General features: G+C 37.9%; 1 protein-coding gene across 1 annotated transcript in view; it reads left to right on the plus strand.

Moving 5' to 3' along the window:
- ADAMTS6 (ADAM metallopeptidase with thrombospondin type 1 motif 6) overlaps positions 1-24,431 on the plus strand; it is a 130,264-nt gene that overhangs the window by 40,645 nt on the left and 65,188 nt on the right. Inside the window, exons 8-9 of the mRNA XM_053448027.1 lie at positions 12,647-12,690; positions 21,280-21,385. Coding sequence (XP_053304002.1) covers positions 12,647-12,690; positions 21,280-21,385 — 150 coding nt within the window. The remainder of the gene's footprint in view (positions 1-12,646; positions 12,691-21,279; positions 21,386-24,431) is intronic.

A 24,431-nucleotide genomic window follows, 5' to 3' on the forward strand; every position in this document is an offset into this window, starting at 1 on the left:
CAGTGTTCCAATACTGTTTATCTTCATACTCATTGGTTTATTCTAAAAGAGTGTTGGCATCCTCTTATCTCAAGTGAAATACACTCAACACTTGTTTCCTTATTTTAGGAAACTCAATTACAACTGACAGAAAACTTCAGTTGTGACCTGTTGTGCTGAGCGGTGGAGCGGTTTTCGAGGAAAGGAGTATAATAGACAATGAGAAGCCTTTTTCACTCTTGTCCCTCTTCCTTTCTTCTGCATATATTGGATCTCTAGATATTTCATCTTAGACGTTTTCCAGTGCACTGCATGGAAGCTGAATGTTTATGAAGCATTAGGATGCTTGTAGGAGACAGTGTTCCCTCTAAGTTGAGCATTCCTGTATTTAAATAGTTAAGGGCAATAATATGAAGGAAATTATTTATTTTCTTTATTTTTCTTCTTTTTTAATTTATTTTTTTTTTTTTTTAACAAAAAAAGAAAAATTAGCTCACCCTGCACTTTGCGTGGGAGCAATTACCACCAAAGGCATCCTTGCACTTTACTAGCACCCTTAACTATTTAAGTGTGCTTCCTGGCACTCCGGTGCTGAAGGGGTTAAAGAACAGACCCTGGAGCGTGCAATCGTTTTAAATGTCATCTGCAAATATTTTCTCAAAAAATAAAACTCTCAAGCCAAGTCTAGCTTCCAGTCATATGGCTGAGTAATTTTCGACTGATGTAACTGCTGTTCTTGCCAACGTTGAACTCATGGGGGTTCTGAAGAAAATACCTTTTAAAATTGTGGACTTTTAATAATTGTTATTTAGGCTTTGTTGTTTCTCTGAACAGTCCCCATGAGGCACTATCTGGGGGTCTCCTCCTGGCTTTGAGGTCTCCCCAAACATCTGTGGTTAACTCATCGTACATCATTTTGCCTGATGATGCCCTATTTTTTCATGCTGTTAATAACTAGTGCCATTGTATTATCTAGTTACTTTAACTAGACACCCACTCTTGTTTTAATTCGGAAGTAGCCCAAAGGTAGTTCTTGACCGTTCCCGTAATTCTAGGTCAGACTCTGGCTGTGGACCAACATAGGGAAAGCTACCTGTTCTTCACCCCCCGGCCCGAGTATTTAAATAACCTATTTTATGTTTAATAAATCCAGTTTAGAGAAAGAGAAAATATTTTCTGAAGAGACAACTTGTGATTTTTTTATTAAAATAGAGAACCATTCAGGAAAGTGACTAATATGAGGCTATTGCTTTAACCTCTTGACTGAAGGAGTTTCACCTTCTCTGAACTTCTGACTTTGGTACATTCAGACAGGCACGTGGCTGGCTCTGTCTGCTGGTAACAGAAACATTCATTAACTATGTGTTGTTCCTGAGGATCTTTTTAATGTCCAGTATAACCTGTGGCAAGGGGGAGCTGGCTTGGGCCACAAGATGCTTTAGGGAACAGTGGAGAGCTGGCAACAGAGCCGGCCTTAGGCGTTGTGGCGCCCTGTGCGGACTACTCCTCTGGCGCCCCCCCTCAATACCCCCCCCTCTGCCCCTTCAAACTACCCGCCCTCTCTGCCCCTTTAAACTACCCCCCCCTCAAACTACCCCTCCCCTCTACCCCCTCAAACTACCCCTTCCCTCTGCCCCTTCAAACTACCCCCCCCCCTGCCCCTTCAAACTACCCCCCCACTTACCTTGTTGCCGGAGTCCTGCGGTAAGAGCGGGAGGCATCAGTCTTCTCGCTCTGCCAGCATTTCATGTTGAGCGCCGGTATAGTCCGGCGCTCAACATGAGATGCTGGCACCGCGACGGAGTCACGGAGAGTAAGGGGCGCCGAGCGGTTGCCGAGAACTTCACGAGCAACCGCTCGGCGCCCCTGACCGGGACTTAGATTAAAGCATCGTTTTTTTTTTTAAACTTTATTTAACATCAATGATGTTAAATAAAGTTTTAAAAAAAAAACAAAAAAAAAAAACGATGCTTTAATCTAAGTCCCAGTCAGGCGCCCCTGCAACCGTGGCGCCCTGTGCGGTCGCACAGGTCGCACACCCCTAAGGCCGGCCCTGGCTGGCAAGGTGGGGCAGTTGCCTTCTGGATGTCTCCAATTACAAGATTTTGACCCACTGCCTGAAGTTTATTTCTACTTGTAGTTCTGATTATATAGATATCAGGGCGTTAAGCATATCAGGGGCTGTATGTATCACTGTGATGTTTTTTTTCTCTTCATTTCTTAACATTTACAAACTTTAGGAGACTGCTACCTCTCTCTAGCCATGGAGACCAAGAGACCATTTCTATACCCTTTACTTATGCATGTCCGTTTGCAGCCCCTTAGCATTGTATATCAATTCTTTATCGTATGCATGGAGTTCATGAAGATCACTGACGTGTTTTTTGTGCTCGGGCTGCATCTGGTTTATGAGTAAGGTGTGAGGTTTCATGTTCCATCACCTGCGTAACATTTTTTGTTGGGACTTTTCAATGCTCCAGAAAATATCTGGGATTTACAGTATGCCTACAGAAGCTTGAAAACGTTAGCAGCCCATTAACTGCAGGATATGGATTATGAGGTTCACTGGAAAGTTGTTAAAATAAGACAGAACAAATCCAGTGGAGCAAAACAAAAAAACAAATGCATTCACGTTGGCAGTTTCATGCCTAGATTTTGCCGGCAGTTAAAGGATTGTCTTGGGTTTGAAACAAGTACTGGGAGCTAATCTGGATTTCTCCCATTGTTTATTTGCAATATTCAATATGCTTCTTCCCTTTAAGTAATTGCTGTTTACTACTGAAGATGTGAGCGCTGAAAGTATATGTTTATCCCACATGTATGTCGACTCACTAAAAGGTATTGCGGGCTCGTAAACGTTTTGTTGTTGCTTTGATATCTTGAAACTGCTTCTTCTTGAAATTTCCATTGAATCGATTTGAATGCACTGTTCATTAAACTACTAGTTTACTCCGTTAATTACGCTATAGAAGAAAAAACCCATCCTGTTGTGTCATTCATTAGCAGAATATTGACGGATGCATTAAAGATTTTAAATAATCAGGGTGATCATAACACTGGGGACAGTCGGATATATAGACCAAGTGAAGGGATCCCAAGTTATTAACATATATTGTATATATTGTATATTGTAAGAACCATTCGGCACATCTAGTATGCCTATTCCCTTGGTCTCGTCTTCACGATAACCATATGCCCATCCAATGCATATCCAGCTCTTCTACTGAAGCATATTTATACCAACCAACTACCAACTCTTGAATCATATTTTAAGAAGTGGTCTTATCACCATAGCATCCAGAGGAATATCACTGCTCATTGCAACATTCTATTGGTGGGTGATAAGACCACGTTTCATTTTTTGCATCAGAACTGATCATCGTAATTGCATGTAGTGCAAGGGAGCAAGAGGCATTGAAGTAGAGAAAAGAAAACAATGTTTCATTGCCAACAGCCATACATGCCAGATATGGATCTTCATATAATAATAGAAAAAAAAGCTCATTGTGAGCGTGGGTTATGTTGACCTTCTCAATAACTGTAGGAATATTGTTTCAGCAGCTTGGGATATATAAAAAGGAATGCTAGTGAAAGTGGCAAAGTTACCAGTATCTTTTTTTTTTTGCTTATCTGCTTGTTGAAATGCTGATAAGGAAAAAGATATCGTTAACAGGACTCATTGTCCTTTGGGTCTGTGACCGTAGTAGGAATCTGTAGAATTATTATTATAATTAATAAATGTTGTGTTTATTGGTAAAATCCCCATGGAAATGCTAAAAGGAACTTTATATGGAATAATGGAAACACCATACAATGTCTCTTCTTGCTTATGTTTTCCCTTGAATGCAAGTGTGGATGTTGACAGCTCATTAAAGTTGATAATGCGGATCTAAGAACGCGTTAGTATTCCGAGTTATCAGGATTTTAATTTTGAAAATCATTACATAGTTTTAACAATAATCCATGTTTTTCGCAGTAAATTAAATCCTGGGTGCAAAAGCATCCAGATCTCGGCTTAGTTCGGACAATGTAAGCTAGGGCCCCTATGGATATCTTGAATCGAAGACAAGACCAAGGACTTATTAGGGTGTGAGTCTTTTACAGCATGAAAAACAGGCAGACTAGATGGAGCTAAAGGTTCTTTTCTGCCGGCATATTCTGTGTATGGCACTCTCAGGTTTACTACAAAACCACATACATGGCTTATTAAAACATAATAAGTCAGCCTTCAACTAACACGGATGTAATCACAGTAAAAATGACTTATTGCAGCTGGCAACCCTTCACCTAAGTAAGAAACCAACAAGGCTATCTGTCTAGATATGCTTTGCAGTTGGAAGTTGAAAGCTACTTATTAAATTGACAAGTGTATATACTTAATCACTTACAAGCATTATTTTATTTGTTTTGTGAACCATTCTATTGGTTAATTCCCAAATAGTATTTTTATTAATTTATATAGCACCATCTCTAGAGTGTAAGCGTGTGAGCAGGGCCCTCTTTACAGAATGTATCGGCATGTCTTTGTCTCAATTCTAGTTTTGTCATTCCCTTTGAATATATGTATTGTAAGAAGCGCTATATAAATAAAAGAAGATAAAAATTATAATATTACATGGCACTCTACAACATGGAATGCATCACAGAACAGTTGGGACCTACAGAAACAAAAGTTGAGAAGTGATTAAATGGCTAGAATGCGTTAAAAGAGATGAGCAGAAAAAACAGGCTTCAATTAGTGATGAATACAGCTTCCAAGGCAATGATTTCTAGCAGATTTTTTATGATCAAGCAAGTAATGCATTCTAGTTAGACCAGAGTTCATTTTAGACAGAACATTGACCCCATGCATTTAAATTTTTTTCCTGTGGAATGCTAATTATTTATTTTTTTGACAGAGATCATGCATTCCACTAATGAGATAATGGTAAAAGGTCAAAAATCAGATTTCATTATGCAGAGCCCTTTGGAGACTAAGAGACATTTATGAGAGGGAAATGTGGAAGCTGAAATGTTTTGTGATTTCCAGTGAAAACAGCTTGTTGTCCGCTGCAGGATGGATATTAATGGGGGGGGGGGGTATTTTGAGGCATTGTTATAGCTAAGAGTCTTTTGGGATACCTTTCTGACAGTTATTAACAAGAATTCCTGACCTCCTGGTTCTCACTAGCCTTTCTGTATTGGTAAGTGCCGGAATATACTGCAGTCACCTTAGTATTCTATTTTGGGGCCATTTGCTTGTGACCCCCCGCAGAATTATTAAAATAATGATTAACAGGGGAAGATTTATTGGTGCCCTGCACATTTTACTACGTGAGAATGTGAAGGATCATCTTGTGTGGGTCTTTGAAGACACAGTTATCTCTGAAGGGTTTGTTTGGATTAAAAGGTATAAAATGGTGACAAAGTAGACTTTCTGAGGGAAAATATTGTCAGATCCATGTTGGATAGAAAATTCTGCTGGTTATGAGTTTATTTTTGGATCTTATTGGTGTTATCCCCAAATATCTATAGGTCTGATATTAGGGCCTTATAATGGGTATGATCCTTCCGTTGTCTTCAAACGTCAGTTTCCACTCAAGTAATAATTCTAAGCCCAATTTGTCTGTGACATTAAACCTTTTGTTGTCATGGACAATTGTATTTGTTGGATCAAATACTGTGCCTGGACAAAGACTTTAGTCCATATGTGCTACATTAGGAAGGGACTTGGAGAGAAAGGGCACTGGAGTGAGAAAAGGATGGGGATAACTACAGAGGTTTTTCATGAGCAGGACTACAGTAGAGATGGAGATGAGAGAGAACAGGTTGGAGGAGCCAGGATATTTACTGATACTTGGCAGAAGGATGCTTTACTAGACCTTATAACAGGAAATGGAGGTATATGCGTGACCCGGACAGCGATTCTCACTTCAAGGGAGGTTTGGCATGTACCAACAACCATCTGGAAGAAGAAAGAGCAACATATTTTACCCGTGACACCAAGTTCGAAAAACTTCCAAAAAACCCTAAAAAGGTTTCCTAAGTGACAAACAGCTTTTTTGACATCATCAGGGCCCTGAAGTACTGAGTACTATGGAAAGGGCATGAAACACATTCTGTACCACACCCAGCCAACACCTGAGGGCTTCAGATGAACTCTAACAGTGCATTAGATGGACTATGTGGTGGCCAGTAGTATAATGATAAACATAATTACTAGTTGTTTTTTAATTGTTAAAATGTTACATGTTTTAGAATCATTCCTTAGTTTCTATATCTCTTCTCTCTCGGCATCATTTGCTCTTTTATGCCTATGTTGCCAACACGCCTAAATTTGTTTATTCATTCATGTTTTGGCAGATGTAAATGTTTTAAGTGCTAAACGTGTGTTCCATGTTGCCAAGAAAGCTACTAAGTGACTAGTGCATTTGGCAGAGAGCCCTGTGTTCTTTTTTTCTAAAGATTACAACATTTGTGATTGGGAAATCAAGCAAATGTTAAGTTTTCTTTTTTACATGAAGTTTTTAGTGTTTCCATTACTGAAATACAGGGACTTTTTAAATGTAATCAATGAGGCAAGTCAAGATGTGGTAAGGATTTGCTAGGAGACTGAGCAGTAAAATGAAACAATCTTGAAAGCTATATATCTGCTTGAGCTAGAGCCACTAAATTGTGTATAATTGATAATCCTAGTGTTATCAATATATCTTTAATTAGATAACAGCTGGTATAACCTGTAGTCAATGTGGTTTCTTAATACCCCAGTGTCATAGTGTGGTCTTAAGTTCTGGAGATCTCTGGACACTGGAGAAAATAAGACATATTAACCAGTTACAGCTGTTATGATGGGGGGGGAGCATAATTATTAATAAAAGGTTGTGCATTGAAGCTCTGCTGTGCCGGAACAGCTCCATGAGCCTATGTCCTGCATCAGCCAAGTCGGTAAACTCTGATACAAGCCCATTTTAAGTATCTTCTCCAGCAAATATATTTAGAAATATATTTAGAAAATATATTTATAGCTTGAAACCCATCATCACTTAATTAACTCAATCAACCTAATTAACAATGTATTAAAATGCATGGTTTGCTATTCAAATACCTGACTAAACACCAAACAAAGATTGTGGTTTCTAGACTGATCTTCAAAAAAAGCTATCTTGAAAAAAGTAGAAAAGTTTTGCTAAGCAATTTATTGGGAAGGGGGGAGGTTTCCATTTTTACATGTAAATTTTGGACTGTAAAAAAAATATTTGTATGTAATCTCTAAGATGCACCTAAAGATCTTTGACAATGTACTCCTAGACTAAATCACAGTCACTTCCATAAGCATAGCTTTCATCCTAATATTATTTTTTTATTCACATATTAGCTACAAAAGCTAAACAAATGCATTAATTTTGCATGAGGGTAAGCATACTTTTAAAGCAGGTTGTGCAATTTTGCCTGTAATGAGCTTCTTTTGTGTCCAAAATCTGCATTAACATCAGTTAGATTATTTTCTTTCATCTTGTTAGATGTTCAGGGGTTCAGGTGTGAAAACATTACATGTTATTATGTGATGATAAGATACTTGTACTCTAGATTTGTGTCCTGGGAGTTGAATTGTTTACTTGGGAGTATGATTTTAGTATGTAAACCTCATCTCTGTACAATTTTCAATGGGTTTTACTTGTAACTCCCAATTAGGCCCATTTGCTCTCAGCATATGGCCGTTTTTACCAAATCGTGTAGGCATGTCCTCCTTTAAACATCCTTTTAAAACGGCTTGGGCCATAAAATCTTACTATAATCTGCAACATTCTTTTTTTAACAGAGAGATCAGTTATGCACAGTGCTATTTTTTTGTTAATGGCAGGAAGATAAGTGCAAATAGGGATATATTTCAAAGATTGAGTGGACCTGTACCTCAACATTTTGGTCAGTGTTGGTTGGTATACAAAAATACTAATTGGAGTATGCAGTTTGTGGTTTTGTAGATCTCCATGAAAAGCCACCAGATGCTACTCTATGTAATGGTTACTTTTGAAATAAATATAGGACCTTAAACTGTATATTGACCAGGCCAATATGGCTTTTTCCATAATTTAAGGGTATTTCACGGTTGAGTAGATGGATGATGACTATGGGAGAATCAGAGAATGCTTTAACAGGACTGAACGCATTTTTGGGCTCTTAACACCTAACTCTTTACCTTGTGCTTGTCTCGGTTAATGGAGCTGCATACTTGAAATAACAGAAAGGTCAAACAGAATCCTTTTGAGTGGAGGTCTTAAGAATACCCTTCTTTTAGTTGTATTCCGTGTAAGAAATAATGGACAGTGGACATTTTCTATATGTTTATGGAAACAGAGCTCTTAAAAAGCATATTAGTAGCATTTTGAGTTATTTTTCAACAGTAGATGGATTATCATGTAACTCACTTTATGTAAATTTGAACGGCCATAGTTGTTGGACCCGTGTACCTGAATTGGGAAGAACACTAACAGAAGGAGTTTTACAATATGTGCTCTGGATTTTAAGATTGCCCTTTATTGTTGTGGAAACTGACCACTGCTTTCTGATTTTGTAATTTTCCAGAAGTCAATACTATTCTATGTTAAGTTGAGTTGTCAATTAATTTAAGGGTTACACGGACTGACCAAACTTGCATGGTTTGAATGGTAATACTTTGCAAAACAATTGCAAATGTGTTTGAATTTTGCACATTTCAGACGAGAGAATGCAAGTTGAACGAATGCCCTTAGCTGAAATTTGGAGAAAAATTAGTAAAAAAACACCCTCTAGTATAAATAGTTTGTCAAAAAAGATTAAAAAACAAAGACATGATTAAAAAAAACAAATCTGAAAAAAACGAGTCCCCAGAACCCCTATTTGTCAAGGGGAAGCTCATGATCAGCCACTTCTTCCTCGAACCCTTGTGTGCTAAGATGGGGTAATAAAATAATCCTTTGGGAGGTCTAGGCTCAAGTATATGAGAGTTGTGTGTTTTTGCGAGTGTAGTGTAAGTTCACTTACATGGAGCTACAACTTTGTCCAATTTGTGCGAGTTTACTGCTACAAATTCACATTTTTAGCCAACAACCGTACACTCGCATTTTAGTTAAAAGACCCTATTGACTACCCTTTGGCCCATTCAGGTCTATTGGATATAGCAGAGTTTCTAAAGCTGAAGTTGGCTCAGGAAAGCGAGTATTGACCAAAATTTCAATTTTGGCGGCTGCGGCACTTAGTGTTCTTTATGAAAATTCTTTTTGAAATGCATTAGACACATTTAGTCAATCATAATGGAAAACTAGCCTTGTGGTGCCATAAAGTTAGTGATGCAGATCCAGTGGATAGATTAGTAAATGTGTTCTTGTGGTTGCACGCTACTTTTATTTTTTGTTGGCATTCAAGTACTAATGTGGAATACACTATTTTATTCATACATATGTTAATTTTCCTGAGGTGCATTTTAGTATCTTTACTTTATTTACTGACTATTTTTTATTCTTCTAGTTATTGTTTATGGAATGAAACAATACAAACCACACAACATAGAATCATGTCAAAGTCAAACACCTAAAATAAAACAACAGCATTGTTTTATATATATATATATATATATATATATATATATATATATATATATATATATATATATATATATATATATATATATATATATATATATATTTATAACAATGATCCAAAATATTCTATTGTTAAGAAAATTATATTCCATTTTTTTACGATCTAAGCACTTGTTCATTTCTTTAATATAATTTTCTTTTTGCCCAAAATACACTATAAAAATATAGATTACCAGAACCTTTCCTTCTCTGTAACCATTTAATAATGTATGTTAAAGGGTGACATTTATGTAAATTGCGTGTTCATATGTATTGTTAGTGTTATCAATTTAATGCTAACAATTTAACACTACACTTTATTAAACTGGTATATATATAAATTAATCCTCTATTTCACTTTATTAAACCCAAGTAGGCATTTCAGTAAAGATAAAAATAATCGATTGATTGATTGCCCAAATATTTACACATTACGCTGGATAGTAATGATATGTTCATCTGTCTTATGACCTGCTTTTTATTTGTTCAAATGCGTGTCCAAGTATATCTCCTGAAACTAACAATTTAACTTTAGCCACAGTCTGAAATCCCATTTATACCCCAGACGTTTGGATAGCTGTGGCAGTCTTTTTAAGTCAAACAATCCTAATAATAGAAAAGTTATTTTTGCTTTAACATACATTATATTATACATTTCCTCCCCTTGGTTAAAATTGCCCATTTTTTATTTCAAATTTCTATTTTAGGGTCAGCAAATAAAAACAGAATTATTATTTTAGTTTGGGGTCGGAGTGCTGTGGTGGAATACCACTTTATGTTAAACAAAGTAGACAGTGGATTTTTGGGCAGGGTATAGAAAGTGGGGTTGCTTTCTTTGTTGTTGAAAGTATTGTGTTGCATGTAAAACCTAGTATGTTATTAAAAGGAGGGGTTGTGGTGGTGATGACCACCATATTGCCGCTGACAGAATGTTAAATATGTTTAACGCCTTTGCCCCTGGAAGAGGACAGGATTCGCTACAAACTATGCTCAGAGAGAGAGTGAAGCCACAAATAAAACAATGCCTCTAGTAGTGGAAACAATTAAAATATAACTAGCTTTCCATTACAGCAGGCTTAGACCTAACGTGAACAAAAAATGTGTAGAAAAATACAGATTTTAGGTTCTTATTTCAGTGTGTATGACGCAAAGGGAATTGTTGGTGCTCTTAAGTTCTTTGTTTGTAAAGTTGCTTTATCCTTATGGAGTTGCTCAGAACTACTGCATTGGATTAACGCTGACTTCCAAAAAGAGTCCAAAACTGAGGTCAGGGGAGGTTGTGGCAGATGATCAGGGAAGGGCTGCAGAGGGGCAGAGGGGCAGGGGAGCAGTTACCCCCAGGTCTGGATACTGTGCAGTGGGTGTTTTATGGGACCCTGACCACTGTGCAGAGAGAGATTCTAGCTTTTTTCTTTCACAAGCAAGTATGTATTTATTATTTCATAAAGCATCATAATATTCTGCAGTGATGAGGTCATATCCCTGCGCTCCCTCTCCTAAAGGTGCACATGCTTTAAGATCAGACCTCAGAGCTATAACGGCCTATTGAGCAGCAGCACACCAGCGGGCCTGGTCACCCAAGAGGATCACCCCCTGGACCTGCCACCCCAGGCCTAGTCAGCCTAAGCCAGGATAAATCACTGAGAGAAAGTATAAGCAATGCCTTATCTGTCTGTTAAATTTGTTCAAGGATACTATGCACTTGAGAGATTATTGTGGAGACCGGCAGCTACGCTTAGCAGCAGCTTCCATGCGCTGATTTCTATACAGGGAGGGGATCTTTTTCTGCAGCCATGTATTTTATAAATTGCTTAAGGTTTGTGCTGTACTCCACTTGGGAGCCTAAATGGTTAAGAAGCAGGTGATCCCCCAAGTTCCAGTTTAACCTTTTTTCCTGCAACTGGCCATTGTCCAGTTGGCTTGTTGCCAGAGCCTGTGATTATGTTGCTTGTGGTTACACTGGCTATGCTGAAGTTCCCGACACTCTACTTGCTGGCGGATAGTTAGACTGATTTGTGGTTTAACTATTGGAGCAGAGATAAAAGACAAAGACTAAATATATTTAAACTTTTCCTAGCGTTTCCGAAAGACTCGCGTGCGGAGAGCGAAAGGAAACCGATTGCAGATTGTCTTTGTAGGTTCCAAACGCTAGTGTCCCACTTACCAGTATGCCAGATCAGATATGCTTCTTCAGGTGTCCTAAAAAAGCCTGCAAATGCCAAAAAACGTACAGATCCCTCTGGGTTGGATGGAATTAAAAGGGTGAGATAAGTAATTGCAATAGGCCACTCTCTTTGGATTAGAGGAGCATTCATGGTGCTTTGTATTATACTGGAACATTAACCAAGATAAATGTACGAAGCTTTCAATTCACACAATGAACAGTAGTGCTCTCATCATGAAAACTAGGAGCAGCAAAGCCTTGAGTTTACCTTGAATAACAATGAGTAATGTATTATCCAGCAGTCCTCAAGCATCAAAATTTCGAGATAACGTACAACTTTTGCATGAAAAGAAACCATTAGACTTGTATTGGAACGGCTGATGCATAATATGAACCAGATGAGATTTTCTCAACTAGTCCCCATATAATTGTGTTTTACACTGGGGTACAATTCTTCCAGAGAATGTTTATGCCCAGATAAAATCTATAATTGGTGTTCTGAATAATTATGCTCTTCATATTAATTTGAAGTCCGCTGCTTTCATTGACTTCATTGCAATGGATTGAATATACTAATGGGCAGTTTCTGTCGATATGAAACATTTAAAGTCACCATGTTAATTAACTTGAGTTGCGAAGCTGACCATTTCCCAAAAGATTCCAACTACTATGTTGCTTTTTCTTTGAGACCTTAGAATAATTCCGGAAAAAGCTTTCCTTTTGGTTTGTGTATGTTGTTTGTTGATGCTTCTCAACCATGGGTGATGGGAGAAAATGGAATGTCCTGTTGGTTCTATGTATGAATTTATGAATCGATGTGAAATTCTGCTATATTTATTGTTGTGTGATATGTTACCAACCATGTACCATTTTAAGTAATTACCCTTTCCCTTTATCTGTTCAATAGGTATGACATCTGTACATACAAAAATAAGCCATGTGGGACTCTGGGTAAGTGCACAGAAATTGTTATAATTTATCTTTAAAATGTTATCCCATTCACGGTGTGTAATGTACCAGCTCTGCCTTCTCAGTTGACCTGCTTTTGTTTTCCCCTGAAGAAGACCTCATTGAGGTCAAAATATCGGCATATGCTATCATCTAAATAAAACTTTATTTTTTTTCACTTACTGAAGTGTGCATGGGTACCTTCCTTAGTTTTAACCCTCGATTGGACTGAGCTGAAACCAATGTTGGTTTTTTAAGTTAATGTATGTGCCCCTCCAATAATTTTTCCTGTGTGTGTGTGGATAAAACCCTTTGAATCTGAAACACTCAAGTTGGGTCTACTGTCACATTTGCTCTTACTGGTGCTGGTCCGATCTGGATTGACAGCATGACTACGTTCTAGTCTTCCCCATATACAAATTCTGAAAGCAAAGAAAATACGTGTAGGAACAATTTTTCTCTGGTCTTCCATGACATTTCCTTTAAAAATACTACATTATTTATAGCCATGTCTGCCGTCCCCTTGAAAAATTACTAAAACATTGAAAAACAAAGTTTAAAAAAGAAAATATTTTATTACTTATTTAATTCTTCCCTAATGATGTCAAATAAAGTATGCTAATACCATTGTCCAGTTTTGGGTCTCTCAATGGGTTAACAAATCTTTTGAGGTGAACACAATCTTGTAAGTCATTAAAAGCTGAAAATTTTGTAGATTAATGTAGGGCGTTCCTCCTCCGACAGCTGTAATCAGTGATAAAAAAAATGTTCCTGAGATGATTCCAATTTACCAAGCAAGTAGGAAACTGATTTATTTCCACCCAGTTCAGGTCCACGATAGTGTCCGGAAAAATAACCTTACTGTATTAAAGAGGTCTTGGTTACAATTCTAATAGTTACGTCAGTCGAAACAAATTCTCTTGTGAACTGTAAGCATGGTATTGAATCATTGATATGCGCTATTAGTTAGACTGCTCCCTGGCTAGCAGTTTATGCTATCTAACCGGCTCATGTGGTTTGCCTTAAATAAATGTGTTTTTAGCTAAGTTTCCTCTTTGGAATCTTTCACCAGGCTCAGTAGCCTTATGTGTAAATGAACCAGGACTGTAGTTTGTACAAAAAGGCGTAGTGATGGATAAAAAACTCCCAATTCCTCTTTGGGGAATTTTTGCATTTGTACTCAAGAGCTGAGCGTTAAATTGCTGCCTTTGTAAGTGATTTTTCCATCTGATTATTGTTCACACAGTAGGAATTCCTGGTGGGAAGGGTTATTTTTCTAGTGTTTTTTCTTTGTTTCACCCTTCCCAATTATACTCGTTTAATTTCAACTGTTTTCCAATACTAGCATTTAATAGGCGTATGGAACTAAGAGGAGTTCATTTAAATGAACGTTATAATTTCAAGAGTTTATAAGCGCTATGTAGAAATTGATCTAACTAATATTGATCTAGTATATATATATAATGCATGCCTTGTGTGTATGTGTGTGTGTATATGTGTGTGTGTGTGTATATATATAACACAAACATTAAAGATTTATCTATAATGTTTTAAAAATGTAATTCACTTTAAAAGTAACTTTGCAGTTTTGCAGTGGGATGGTTGCACTCTTTTGACTTATACTTGTCTGATCCTAACTAGTTGAAGTAGCTCGTTAGTTCAAATAAGCTGATTAGCTCGTGTACCAAAACTCACCATATTTTTCAATTTCTTTATTAATCACATTATAATTGTCTTTGGCTCGGTGCTGTAATAATGAGCCCTGCTTTCAGAATCCCATTCAGAAAGCTAACAATAAATGGTAATATAACTTCCAGATATCAACAAAGCAAGAAAAACACAATAAAACCTATTCTTTTTTTCACCTGTAAGATACACAATTATAACATTGGGTCAAATATATGTTACAAATTAAGGAAACCAATGAATGTAATTTAAAAAACATGCACTAGAGAGGTGTGTAATGCCATAGGCAATATGTAGTGAAGGTTAATGATGGCGAAAGTCCGGATTGCTGCTGTGTTCTAATCATTATATATGTAATAAATAAGTATATTTCCCAATGACACACAACAAGTGTCCATAGACTCTGTTATTATTGAAAGTTTTAGGTTACGTACTGAACTATTTAGGAAAACGGTTCAATAAAATTAAAATCAGCTGTTATTTTTTTAGATGACAGGCCCACCTTCAAGGCTCTGACCTTCCTGATCTCTGTAGGCTGTTTGGAAACATATGTGGACTGAATACGTTACCTTTGTCTGGAGTACGAGACAAGTAAAAATCTTTCTGGTTTACTGAGTGATGACATAACTAGAGCAGAACATGAAAAAAAGTGAATTAATCTGTACATTCTGAGATTAAGTCCCATTCCCAAGAACAAAAATATAATGTTAGCTAACGCTTTGTGTCAGGGCATAAATAAAATGGACCAAAATTAGGTAAAATAAGTAATTGGTGCTTCCAACAAATAATGGGTTATTTTATGTGGGATGGGATGCATGTACTTCTTGATATTAACAGCATGTACTTTTCTCAATAAACAACCTTTGTTGACATTCTTATTATTTGTCTACAATTTCTATTTTGAAATAGTTATATTGCATTTGTTTAGTTTTGCATTTAAGACAAATATTCGTATTCTAGTTATGAAGTTTTTGTTCTACAGTATATCATTTGAGTAAGTTTTGTTACATTTGACGTAAGGGCAGTTACAATACTCGGCACAGCAACTGGTGTGAACACGTGGGGTCCTCCACTTGAGTATTGGTGGAATCCCTGTGTTTTGCTTGAATGCTGGTTGAAAGCAAGTGAAGTGGAGGATCTACCTTGAGGGCCATGTGCATCCTCTGAAAATAAATCTAGCCTATACATTATCACTGATATCAAAACACGTGCAAATATTATAATGCTTAAGTTTCCCATTGTTTATTACTTAATTGTGGCCAATGTACCAAATTATCTTTTTACTTTTTGTTTTCTGACTCAAGCCCTCAAAACTGACTTCTTTGGTACCAGTGTTACCACGCATGGCTGCATTCTTACCTCTCTTTCATTCTTAACAGTTTTCTTCTTCCTCTTCAATGCTCAGAAGTGCAGAGTATTTGACCTGTAGATCTCTGCCTGTACATCCAACCTTAATATAATAAGCTCTAGCTTATATATTCTCAATCAAACGATACCTCTATCAGAAGCCAACCACCTAAATCTAGGAAAGAGTTGATAACGCAGACACATTATCAGATAAGGAACATCTAAAATGAACCCCTTCTGCTCAAAGGATGTAACCAAACTCTTAAAGTCCCATCTTCATTGACCTTACTATCGTTATACTAGGACCTCATCCCATCAATCACAAATTCTACCGCCCCACCTCACTTTGCATTTTATTGTCTGCTGCTCACATATCATTGTGCTACAGTTACATTATTCCACTCACCTTCTTCCTTCGGACACTTAGCCAGAGTTGCTGAACATTCTAGAACATTTCTGCTCTAGAGTGGGTTGTATTTTCTCTGTAGTATAATTAAGGAATTGACCACATAAATGGGAAATTCAAGGCCACCCCACTTTGGCTGACGCTCTTCCTAACTTTTCCTACCCTCTTTCCAATGGCTTTCTTGGGGACGAAGGCAATGGTCCAAATGGCATCAGTCGTGGTTTTACGGAAAAGGAGCAGAGAGATTTGAGCCCAGTTGACTGGACTGTAAAACGATGAGATAATGACTATTGTTGTCAACAAGTTGTTTTTTTTCTGTGCGTTTGCAGAATAGTCTATTTCAATCCAATGAATTAAACTCGATTCAGTTGAGTGGCTAACAGTGCAGTAACTAAAAGTGCTATATCTTAGGCGCCTTTGGATTTAAAAAAAAAAAAAAAAAAATATCCTTTTCAGGATGTCGAGGCTTTCCAATGGTCTTGGGTTCATCTGCCAGTTTGTAACAAATCACAGGCTCCTATAACAGGAAACATAATGCATGCCAATCTGATCATGTCCTGACATCTTAAAAGCCGTTCGCATCCTGAACAAACATGGCATTGGTTCATTCTGTATTGGGGTATTCACTGCGATGAAGGAGCCCCCTTCTCCTTTGGGTACACTCTCTTCCAAGTGTGTATTTTTCCAAGAAGTATGAAGCAATAAATGGTAATGTATGGTCTTTTCATTTTTTTTTCCAGTAAAATACAGTTGTTCTATTTATTGTATAAAATCAGCCTGTTAATCGGTTGAATTGGGACTTGTTTTTACTAACGTGATTGAGGGTGGATAAGTTGTCTGCATACTTCTTTTATTTGCATCCATACAGTAGAAGTTCCATGTAAATTGATTTTCTTGCTGAAGTCTGAAGGAAAACACAGAATTTCCCCCAAAACTGAAAAGCAATACCCATATCCAACTGCTGCCGTTAAAAAGAGCTTTGTTTGGAATACAGTGATTTAGTCTTCACGCTGATACAGTACCTTATGTTATTAGCAGGGATGAACTATTTAAAAAAATAACAGCAGTATATAAATACCAATTATCTTCCAAAGTGGCACAACCGCCAGGAACGTGCCATTGGTTGCTGTGGTAATTGCACCATGTTTACCATTTTCCTTCAGAATCGCTGTCTGCGTAACCCCTAGTAAGTCTGATATGCCTTGACCATGCCAAATGACTTTACTGAAGGCTAACATAGAATCAGACGGCCCCAGGTACTCGTTTGAGTCGCTGCAGGTCAATAACATGAATATCCATTCAGAACCTTCTCTGTTCTGGAGCTCCATTTCAAACTACATTTGAATTTCTCCAACCTTTCATCAACACATTGTGATCAGCCCAATTACTTTCCCATACCTTTCTGGTGACTATGGACTTCTGGCTATGGCTATTAGCAGAGGTTACTCTTGAAGGGCTCTGAAAAGACACCCATGCTCCTAGAACCTTGACCTTTATGTTTGTAATTTTGCCGTAAAAACGATTCCGTCTGTTTTAAATATTAGTTTATTTTATAGGGTGTGTATGGAAGAGGCATGGCCATATATTGCACTAGGCAGTTTTAGTGTCCGGATGTCCATCTGTCTGTCAATAGGATCTTATTGTGCGTAAAGTAGTATTATTTGTGGTAAAATGGCCCCATTCAATGGGCTTAATACTGCAGTTCTCACTATTGTTTCTACTGGACATGAATTGTTAAAATGTAATATGTGTTCACATACAAAGAATTATTTTACGTAGTATACCGTATTTGCTCGATTATAAGACGAGGTTTTTTCCAGAGCAAATGCTCTGAAAAATACCCCTCGTCTTATAATCGGGGTCGTCTTCTAATCAGACCCCAAAAAAATGGCTGGGGCCATGCTGCTTACCGGTCGCGAGCAGCGTCTCTTCCGTTAGAAGCAGGAGGACAGGAAGCTTGTAGCTTCCTCACAGAACTCTATCTCCCCCTCCCTCCTCTGGGGGCGGGGCCAGAGAAGTTGCTGGTACAGCCGGTCCCCTGCAGAAGTCTTCGAGTGAGAGATCTGCAGTTCAGGTAAGGGGGTGGGGGAGGGTTTTTGGGTAAGTATGTGTGATTAATGTGTGAAGTATGTGTGATTAATGGAATGAATGAGTATTTAAATGTTTGTGAATGTGTGTTTGTGTGTGATAGCATGGATGTGTAAGGGGGGTGGGGGTTGTAGCATGGCATAGGGAGGCTGTAATCCCACTACTATCATCCCCAGGTTCCAGCATGTACTGGCTGCCTTGGCTTGATAGGAGTGTGATTGCTGTTAGCAGCAATCACACTCCTATCAAGCCAAGGCAGCCAGTACATGCTGGGTTAAAAGGCATATCATGGGGCTGAGTGGCATATAGGGGGTTAAAATGCATTTCTGGACCTCCAGAAATGCATTTTAACCCCCTATATGCCACTCAGCCCCATGATATGCATATATACCTCCAGAAATGCATTTTAACCCCCTATATGCCACTCAGGCCCATGATATGCCTTTTAACCCCCTATATGCCAGAGTGGCATATAGGGGTATAAGGCATATCATGGGGCAGAGTGGCAAATAGGGGGGGTATAAAGCATTTCTGGGGGCAGAGTGGCATAACTGGGGGGGGGCAGGTTGGCAAATAAAAGGAAATTTAAAAAATATATTTACATGAATTAATATTTACTGGTAAAACTTTTTTTCCTATAGGGTCGTCTTATATTCAGGCTTTTTGTTTTTTTCCTAAATTAATATTTTGATTTTGGGGGGTCGTCTTATAATCGGGGTCGTCTTATAATCGAGCAAATACGGTAATACAAGTATATATAATCTATAATAAACATACATATACAGAGTATATACATAAAGTACATAGTGTCAATAGTGTCAATATCAATACACATTATAGTACCATCAATAATTACAGTAAGCTGCACATACTGTACTCCGAAAGGGAGGATACTGTAGAATCTTGATGCATCATGATACATACTTTTATGTAATACGCTTAATTTAGAACTAGGTTGCAAAAGACTAGATCTTGCTCTAAAGAACTGTATTGTACTTGAGATTTTTTACAGTATTATTACATATATCTACTGTAAACAATGCATTCACTGTTCCAATAATCATCATAAGACGTTGTCTGTAGTATGTTTACTTTAAATGGTAGAATGGACGTCTTGAATCCTTCACAGTATGTGCTCTCCAGGTCTTCTTGAATGTTTTCATGCCTGAGATTTTCCGACAGTTTTGTAAGTTGGGTTTTTAACCTGTGTCTGTTTGTTAAATGCAAAGCACTCTTTGCACTACGCATCACTTATTTTCTCCTCCCTGGGGTACACATACACAATGTAGTATTTCTTTTCTTCTTTCCCTGGGGTGGACATACTGTTCAGAATGCAAGACTTTTTCCCAACCTTGCTCTACACCTATTCCTAGTAGATTTTTTCCAATTAAGTACACCTTTTATCATCATTTTCCACTTCTGTCAGGGCTTTTTTTCAGTGGAGTCCTTTCAGCACAACCCTTTTCTCAATAAAATACCCCTAGTGTGAACTTTCCAAGTGTTATGGAGCTGGTTATGGTTTGGGAATAGTGGGCATTCATCTAACCCCTACTATTTGCTATGTCCTTGCTATATACCATGGTACTATGACATATATATATATATATAGGTAAATATTCAGCACTCTGGAAGCACATGTCAGGAAATTATTATGGAGCCACTATTGGCCACTCAACAGCCACCACAGACATCTGAGAAACTATGGTAAAATCAAAGTCCATTTGCTGGTAATTAATTGGGAATCAATGACCAATGATGAAAGTAGTCCACCACACGTGACTTGGGTCATTAGGGCCTGACATTTTTTGTCTCATCACTTCGGCCTTTCTGAGTAGTATTATGAATTAATAAGTTCCAACCTACATAACTGATTATTGATGCCCCCCCCCCAAAAAAGGCGAGTATCAATTAATGAAGTCTAAGCCCATCCTTAACTAAGAACTACAACTAGGTCTGTGAGCTTGGCCAAAGCTCACACCTCTCCATGGCTTTCCTAGCTCTGTATTTTTATAATGTAGTGGGCTTTTCTGTATTTCACGCCTACATACGAATGTGAATGCCAATATTCTGAGATACGGTGGCTATCAAGCTTAATCGGTTATTACAAAAGGGCCCTGCTTGATGGTTCTTGACATCTTTTGCGACCTGTCAGAAAGCCAACGCAATGTCATTCTAGCTTGTGGCATTGTACAGTCAGTTCTAAGAACAATCCCTTCGCTATGTTACTAATGTGTTTGGTAGAAGCTTTGAGAGCACAAGGCTGTCCTGGTGGTAGGGATGAAGGACAAATCTCTGCTTGCCGATGGGGAACGAGGAAGCGCAAATTTCTGGGGAGAGAGGGAAGGAGCCTGCAAAGGGATATCCTGGGGGTAAGGATATAGCACAAGGTTCTGCGAAGTACACAACTGTGCTAGAAAAGAGAAAACTCAAGGCCTTGCTGGGGGCTACACTACAAAATAATGGATGGTAAAGGTAATTGGCCAAGAGCAACACCAATACTGTTTTGCTATGGTTTAAATACCTTACCAGTTTGACAGATATTACATTTTCATTTAAATATAACCGCTTCCACCAAAGCGTTCACGGAGCTTTTGTTATGTTGGGGGGGGGATGCATTTTTTAACGATTCAGATTTTTTTTTAAACAAATAAAAACTTGCTTATATGTTTTTTCTTCCTGAGCCCACTAAACTTAAACAGCACTCTAGAAAAATAATGTGGACACTTTTTTTTTTTTTTTTTTGCTTTCTGCTGCCTCAAGAATGTGAAAGTAAAAATACTTTGTTGAATTCCCTCTCCTGGCTCATGTTTCTTGGTGGTCCCAAGTTACCAGAAGTAAAATTTATAAATCTAACCCCTCGTCTAGACATTTTCCAGCACTGACTGCAGTTCAAAAAATATTAATGTCTAGCCTGCAAATTCCCCCCAGTGATTTTGTAAATGACTCGAAAGTTAACCTTTTGCCAACTGCTCCTTCTATATGTAGAGGTTATTAAAAAGAATCCAAGCATTTATAAGACTGAAACACCTTGGCTTGACCCTTTGTGTCTCCTTCTGTTTATTTAGGCTTGGCCTCGGTGGCTGGAATGTGTGAACCAGAGAGGAGCTGCAGTATTAATGAAGACATTGGCTTAGGCTCAGCATTTACTATTGCACATGAGATTGGTCACAAGTGAGTTGGAAAAAAAAAAATCTAAATATGTTATTATGCAATCTGTTTTACATTGTTCCCGTGAATTACATCCATTTCCAGTACACTCATCTCTCTGTATTTCACTGTCCGCTTCTTTCGGTATCATAACATTATCCAGTCGTGGACGTGCATTTGTTTTTGGTATAGCTTTGTTCGTATCGTATTATATTTATATTTATACTGGTGTAAAAAAATTATTTCTGTTATTTAGATATTTAAACAATTTTGTTGTTCTATTTTTGAAAGTATGTATTTTCTGTGATTTTCTTTTTTGTCTAATATTTAGGAAAAATTTCTACTGGGTTTTATTTTCACACTAGACACTTGTAATTGTTTGGATACTGGAATGTTACAGCATCATAATTTTACTTACATTGCTACAGGCTTATTATAAAAATTACGTTAATGCATACCAAAATTAGGTTCATTTTAAAGAAATAAAAGCTTTTTAAGGTGGGATTAGGTAGTACGTGGGTGAACCAATACAAAAAAAAAGTAGAAAATGTTTGGAATGGTCAAAAATGGGTGGCATAAAGGGAGTGGGCAGAGTTACGTGAAACTCCCTTTAAACCCCAGCCCTTGGTGTGTATGCTAACTATGACTGCTGGTAAAACCTTGTGGCAATTGTAGGTTTCATAGAGACAGTGGCAATAGTAGGTTTCAAGGGGCTTGTTCTCGTGTTTAAGTATCTTGTTTCAGCTGATGTATTCTACATAAGAATGACAAAGCACCTCTTCAGTCCCTAAATTGGTCAAGCTTGGCTGGTCCATCGCTTGATGGTGACAAGTGTCCAAACTTCCTTTATGTACTGACAGATGATGGCAATAAATACTTGGTGTATTTAAAGCAAATCAACCATTTTGTATTAAGAAGTCTGTGTTCCTTTTAGCTTTGGAAATATTTTGACCAATTTAAAATGTGTCAAAATGTAGCTGTCCCCTTCAGTCGCAGAAACAAAGAGTTAGAAAGTTACATCACAAATGAGCACTTCCTAGTCTAAGGACACGTTCCAGCCATATATGCTCTTTAACGCATGTGATAGCTGTAAGGTCCCTTTACATTTCTATTGTGTCTTTTTAGAAATGCATGCCGAATTCTGCAGAATCCCCCCATTTGCTCCTTGCTCTTGCTATTTTCCGTGCAGGAGATGTGTTTTGCTGAATAGATCTCCTTGCACGTAATATATTTACTGCCCATCAGCTCCAGCACTGGCCCGCTGAACACTGTAGGCATGAACCCCTGTGTGCATGCGTGCCAATTAAGCACTTCCATTGATTTTAACGGGGGCGATACCTTGCCACCGATTGGCTGCGGCAAACAGCCAATCAGTAACAAGAATCGTTGGACCATGGGCTGCAGCTTCTACAAGTGTTTTTTATTTTTATTTTATGTTTTGAAGAATGCATATTCAAGTGCTCGCATTATTCGATCTCCACTGGGGTTAATAAGAAACATTATTTTCTCAAACAACAATCCGGGATAAGTAAATGCAAAAACCTGTAAGAGCCGGAGCATTTACATTTTTTTTGCCAAACTGCTGAGGAAGTAATTGCAATGTATTAGTCACTGTCCAGCAGTCAAGAAGTTAAGGTTTCATTACTACGACTACTGTAAATCAGAGAGACTGCTCATACGTAATACAGAGCTCATTTTAAGTAGCAGTGATTACATAGATGGGATCAATCACAAGCTGCCTAATTATTATTTTTGCTTTTTAAATGCAATGTCTGGATTACAAATGTCTAAAGCATTTCCTTTACCTATCTGTCGCTGGGCTGACCCTACCTGCCTATGAAAGGAGAACTGTTACTCACAATTTCCTTCCTTCATTTTTAATTATTAGTGACAAGCAAGACGTTTGATAAAATAATATTCACTTTATTTCACTGTTTTTACAGCTGCACCGATCTGTTTCTCCAGCCACAAAGTTTATGTACTGGTCTCATAATATCACCTGCGCTTCCAGCGCACCTGCGTGAGTGACATTTAAATAGAGTCAACTTTAGGATTTGAGACACAGCTATTGTAGTTATAGGAAGCTTGGGAAATTTCCGAATATCCTGTTTGTTGTCAGAAGCAGTCCTCCTTCCATCATGGATTGGCTCAGCGATAAAGCCCTTTTCTGCTTTAATACGGCCGGTGCCATGAATGTCAAGCGCTATAATATTTTTTCTCTGTTAACTCTTTCATACCCGACAAGTGGCACTTGTCCCTTGATGTTTTTTTTTCTATACTACACTAAAATATATTGAAATTAATATTGATAAAAAAAATATCATTGTGTAGTCTTATGCCAATAGACAGAAGAGTGCAAATAATGTCTCGATGGCAACAAAGGGGTAAAAATTACAGGCTTTAAATAGGATGTACAAGAGTAGGCTGTTACTAGTCCCTATATCCTAGTAACATTCTAACAACTACAAGTAGTTACAGCCATGAACGTCTGTACATCCGTCAGAAATTGAGAATGGGGAAGCTAAAAAAAAGAAAAAAAAAGGATTGGGATTGTCCATTCGACCCTGATGTACTTTGTACATTGAATTTAAAGCAAGTCTATATAGAAACATAAAACATGGCCCATCTTTTCTGACCAATTGTCCTGATGTAAGGACTCAGACCTTAATAATTCTTCTTAGATTTAGGATATCTTTATGCTTATTCCATGCGTGTTTAAGTTCCCTTTATTATATTAGCCTCTAACACTTCTGATGGGAGAAAGTGTGTGTGTGTGTATATATAGTAGCGCTTGCTGAAAACTTCACGAGCAACCGCTCGGCGCCCCTGCCTGGGACTTAAATTAAAGGATCATTTTTTCTTTTGTGTTCACTTTATTTAACATGAACGATGTTAAATAAAGTTAAAAAAAAAAAGATGTTTTAATTTAAGTCCCGGGCAGGCGCACCTGCTGCCATGGCCGCACAGGTCGCACACCCCTAAGGCCGGCCCTGGTTGTAGGAGCATTTTCCACCACCTCTCTCTGTCTCTGTCCTCCTCTTTGCCTTCGATGACGCCCTTTGCAGGTATT

Source organism: Spea bombifrons, chromosome 1 (genome assembly GCF_027358695.1).
Source record: "Spea bombifrons isolate aSpeBom1 chromosome 1, aSpeBom1.2.pri, whole genome shotgun sequence".
Taxonomy (NCBI): domain Eukaryota; kingdom Metazoa; phylum Chordata; class Amphibia; order Anura; family Pelobatidae; genus Spea; species Spea bombifrons.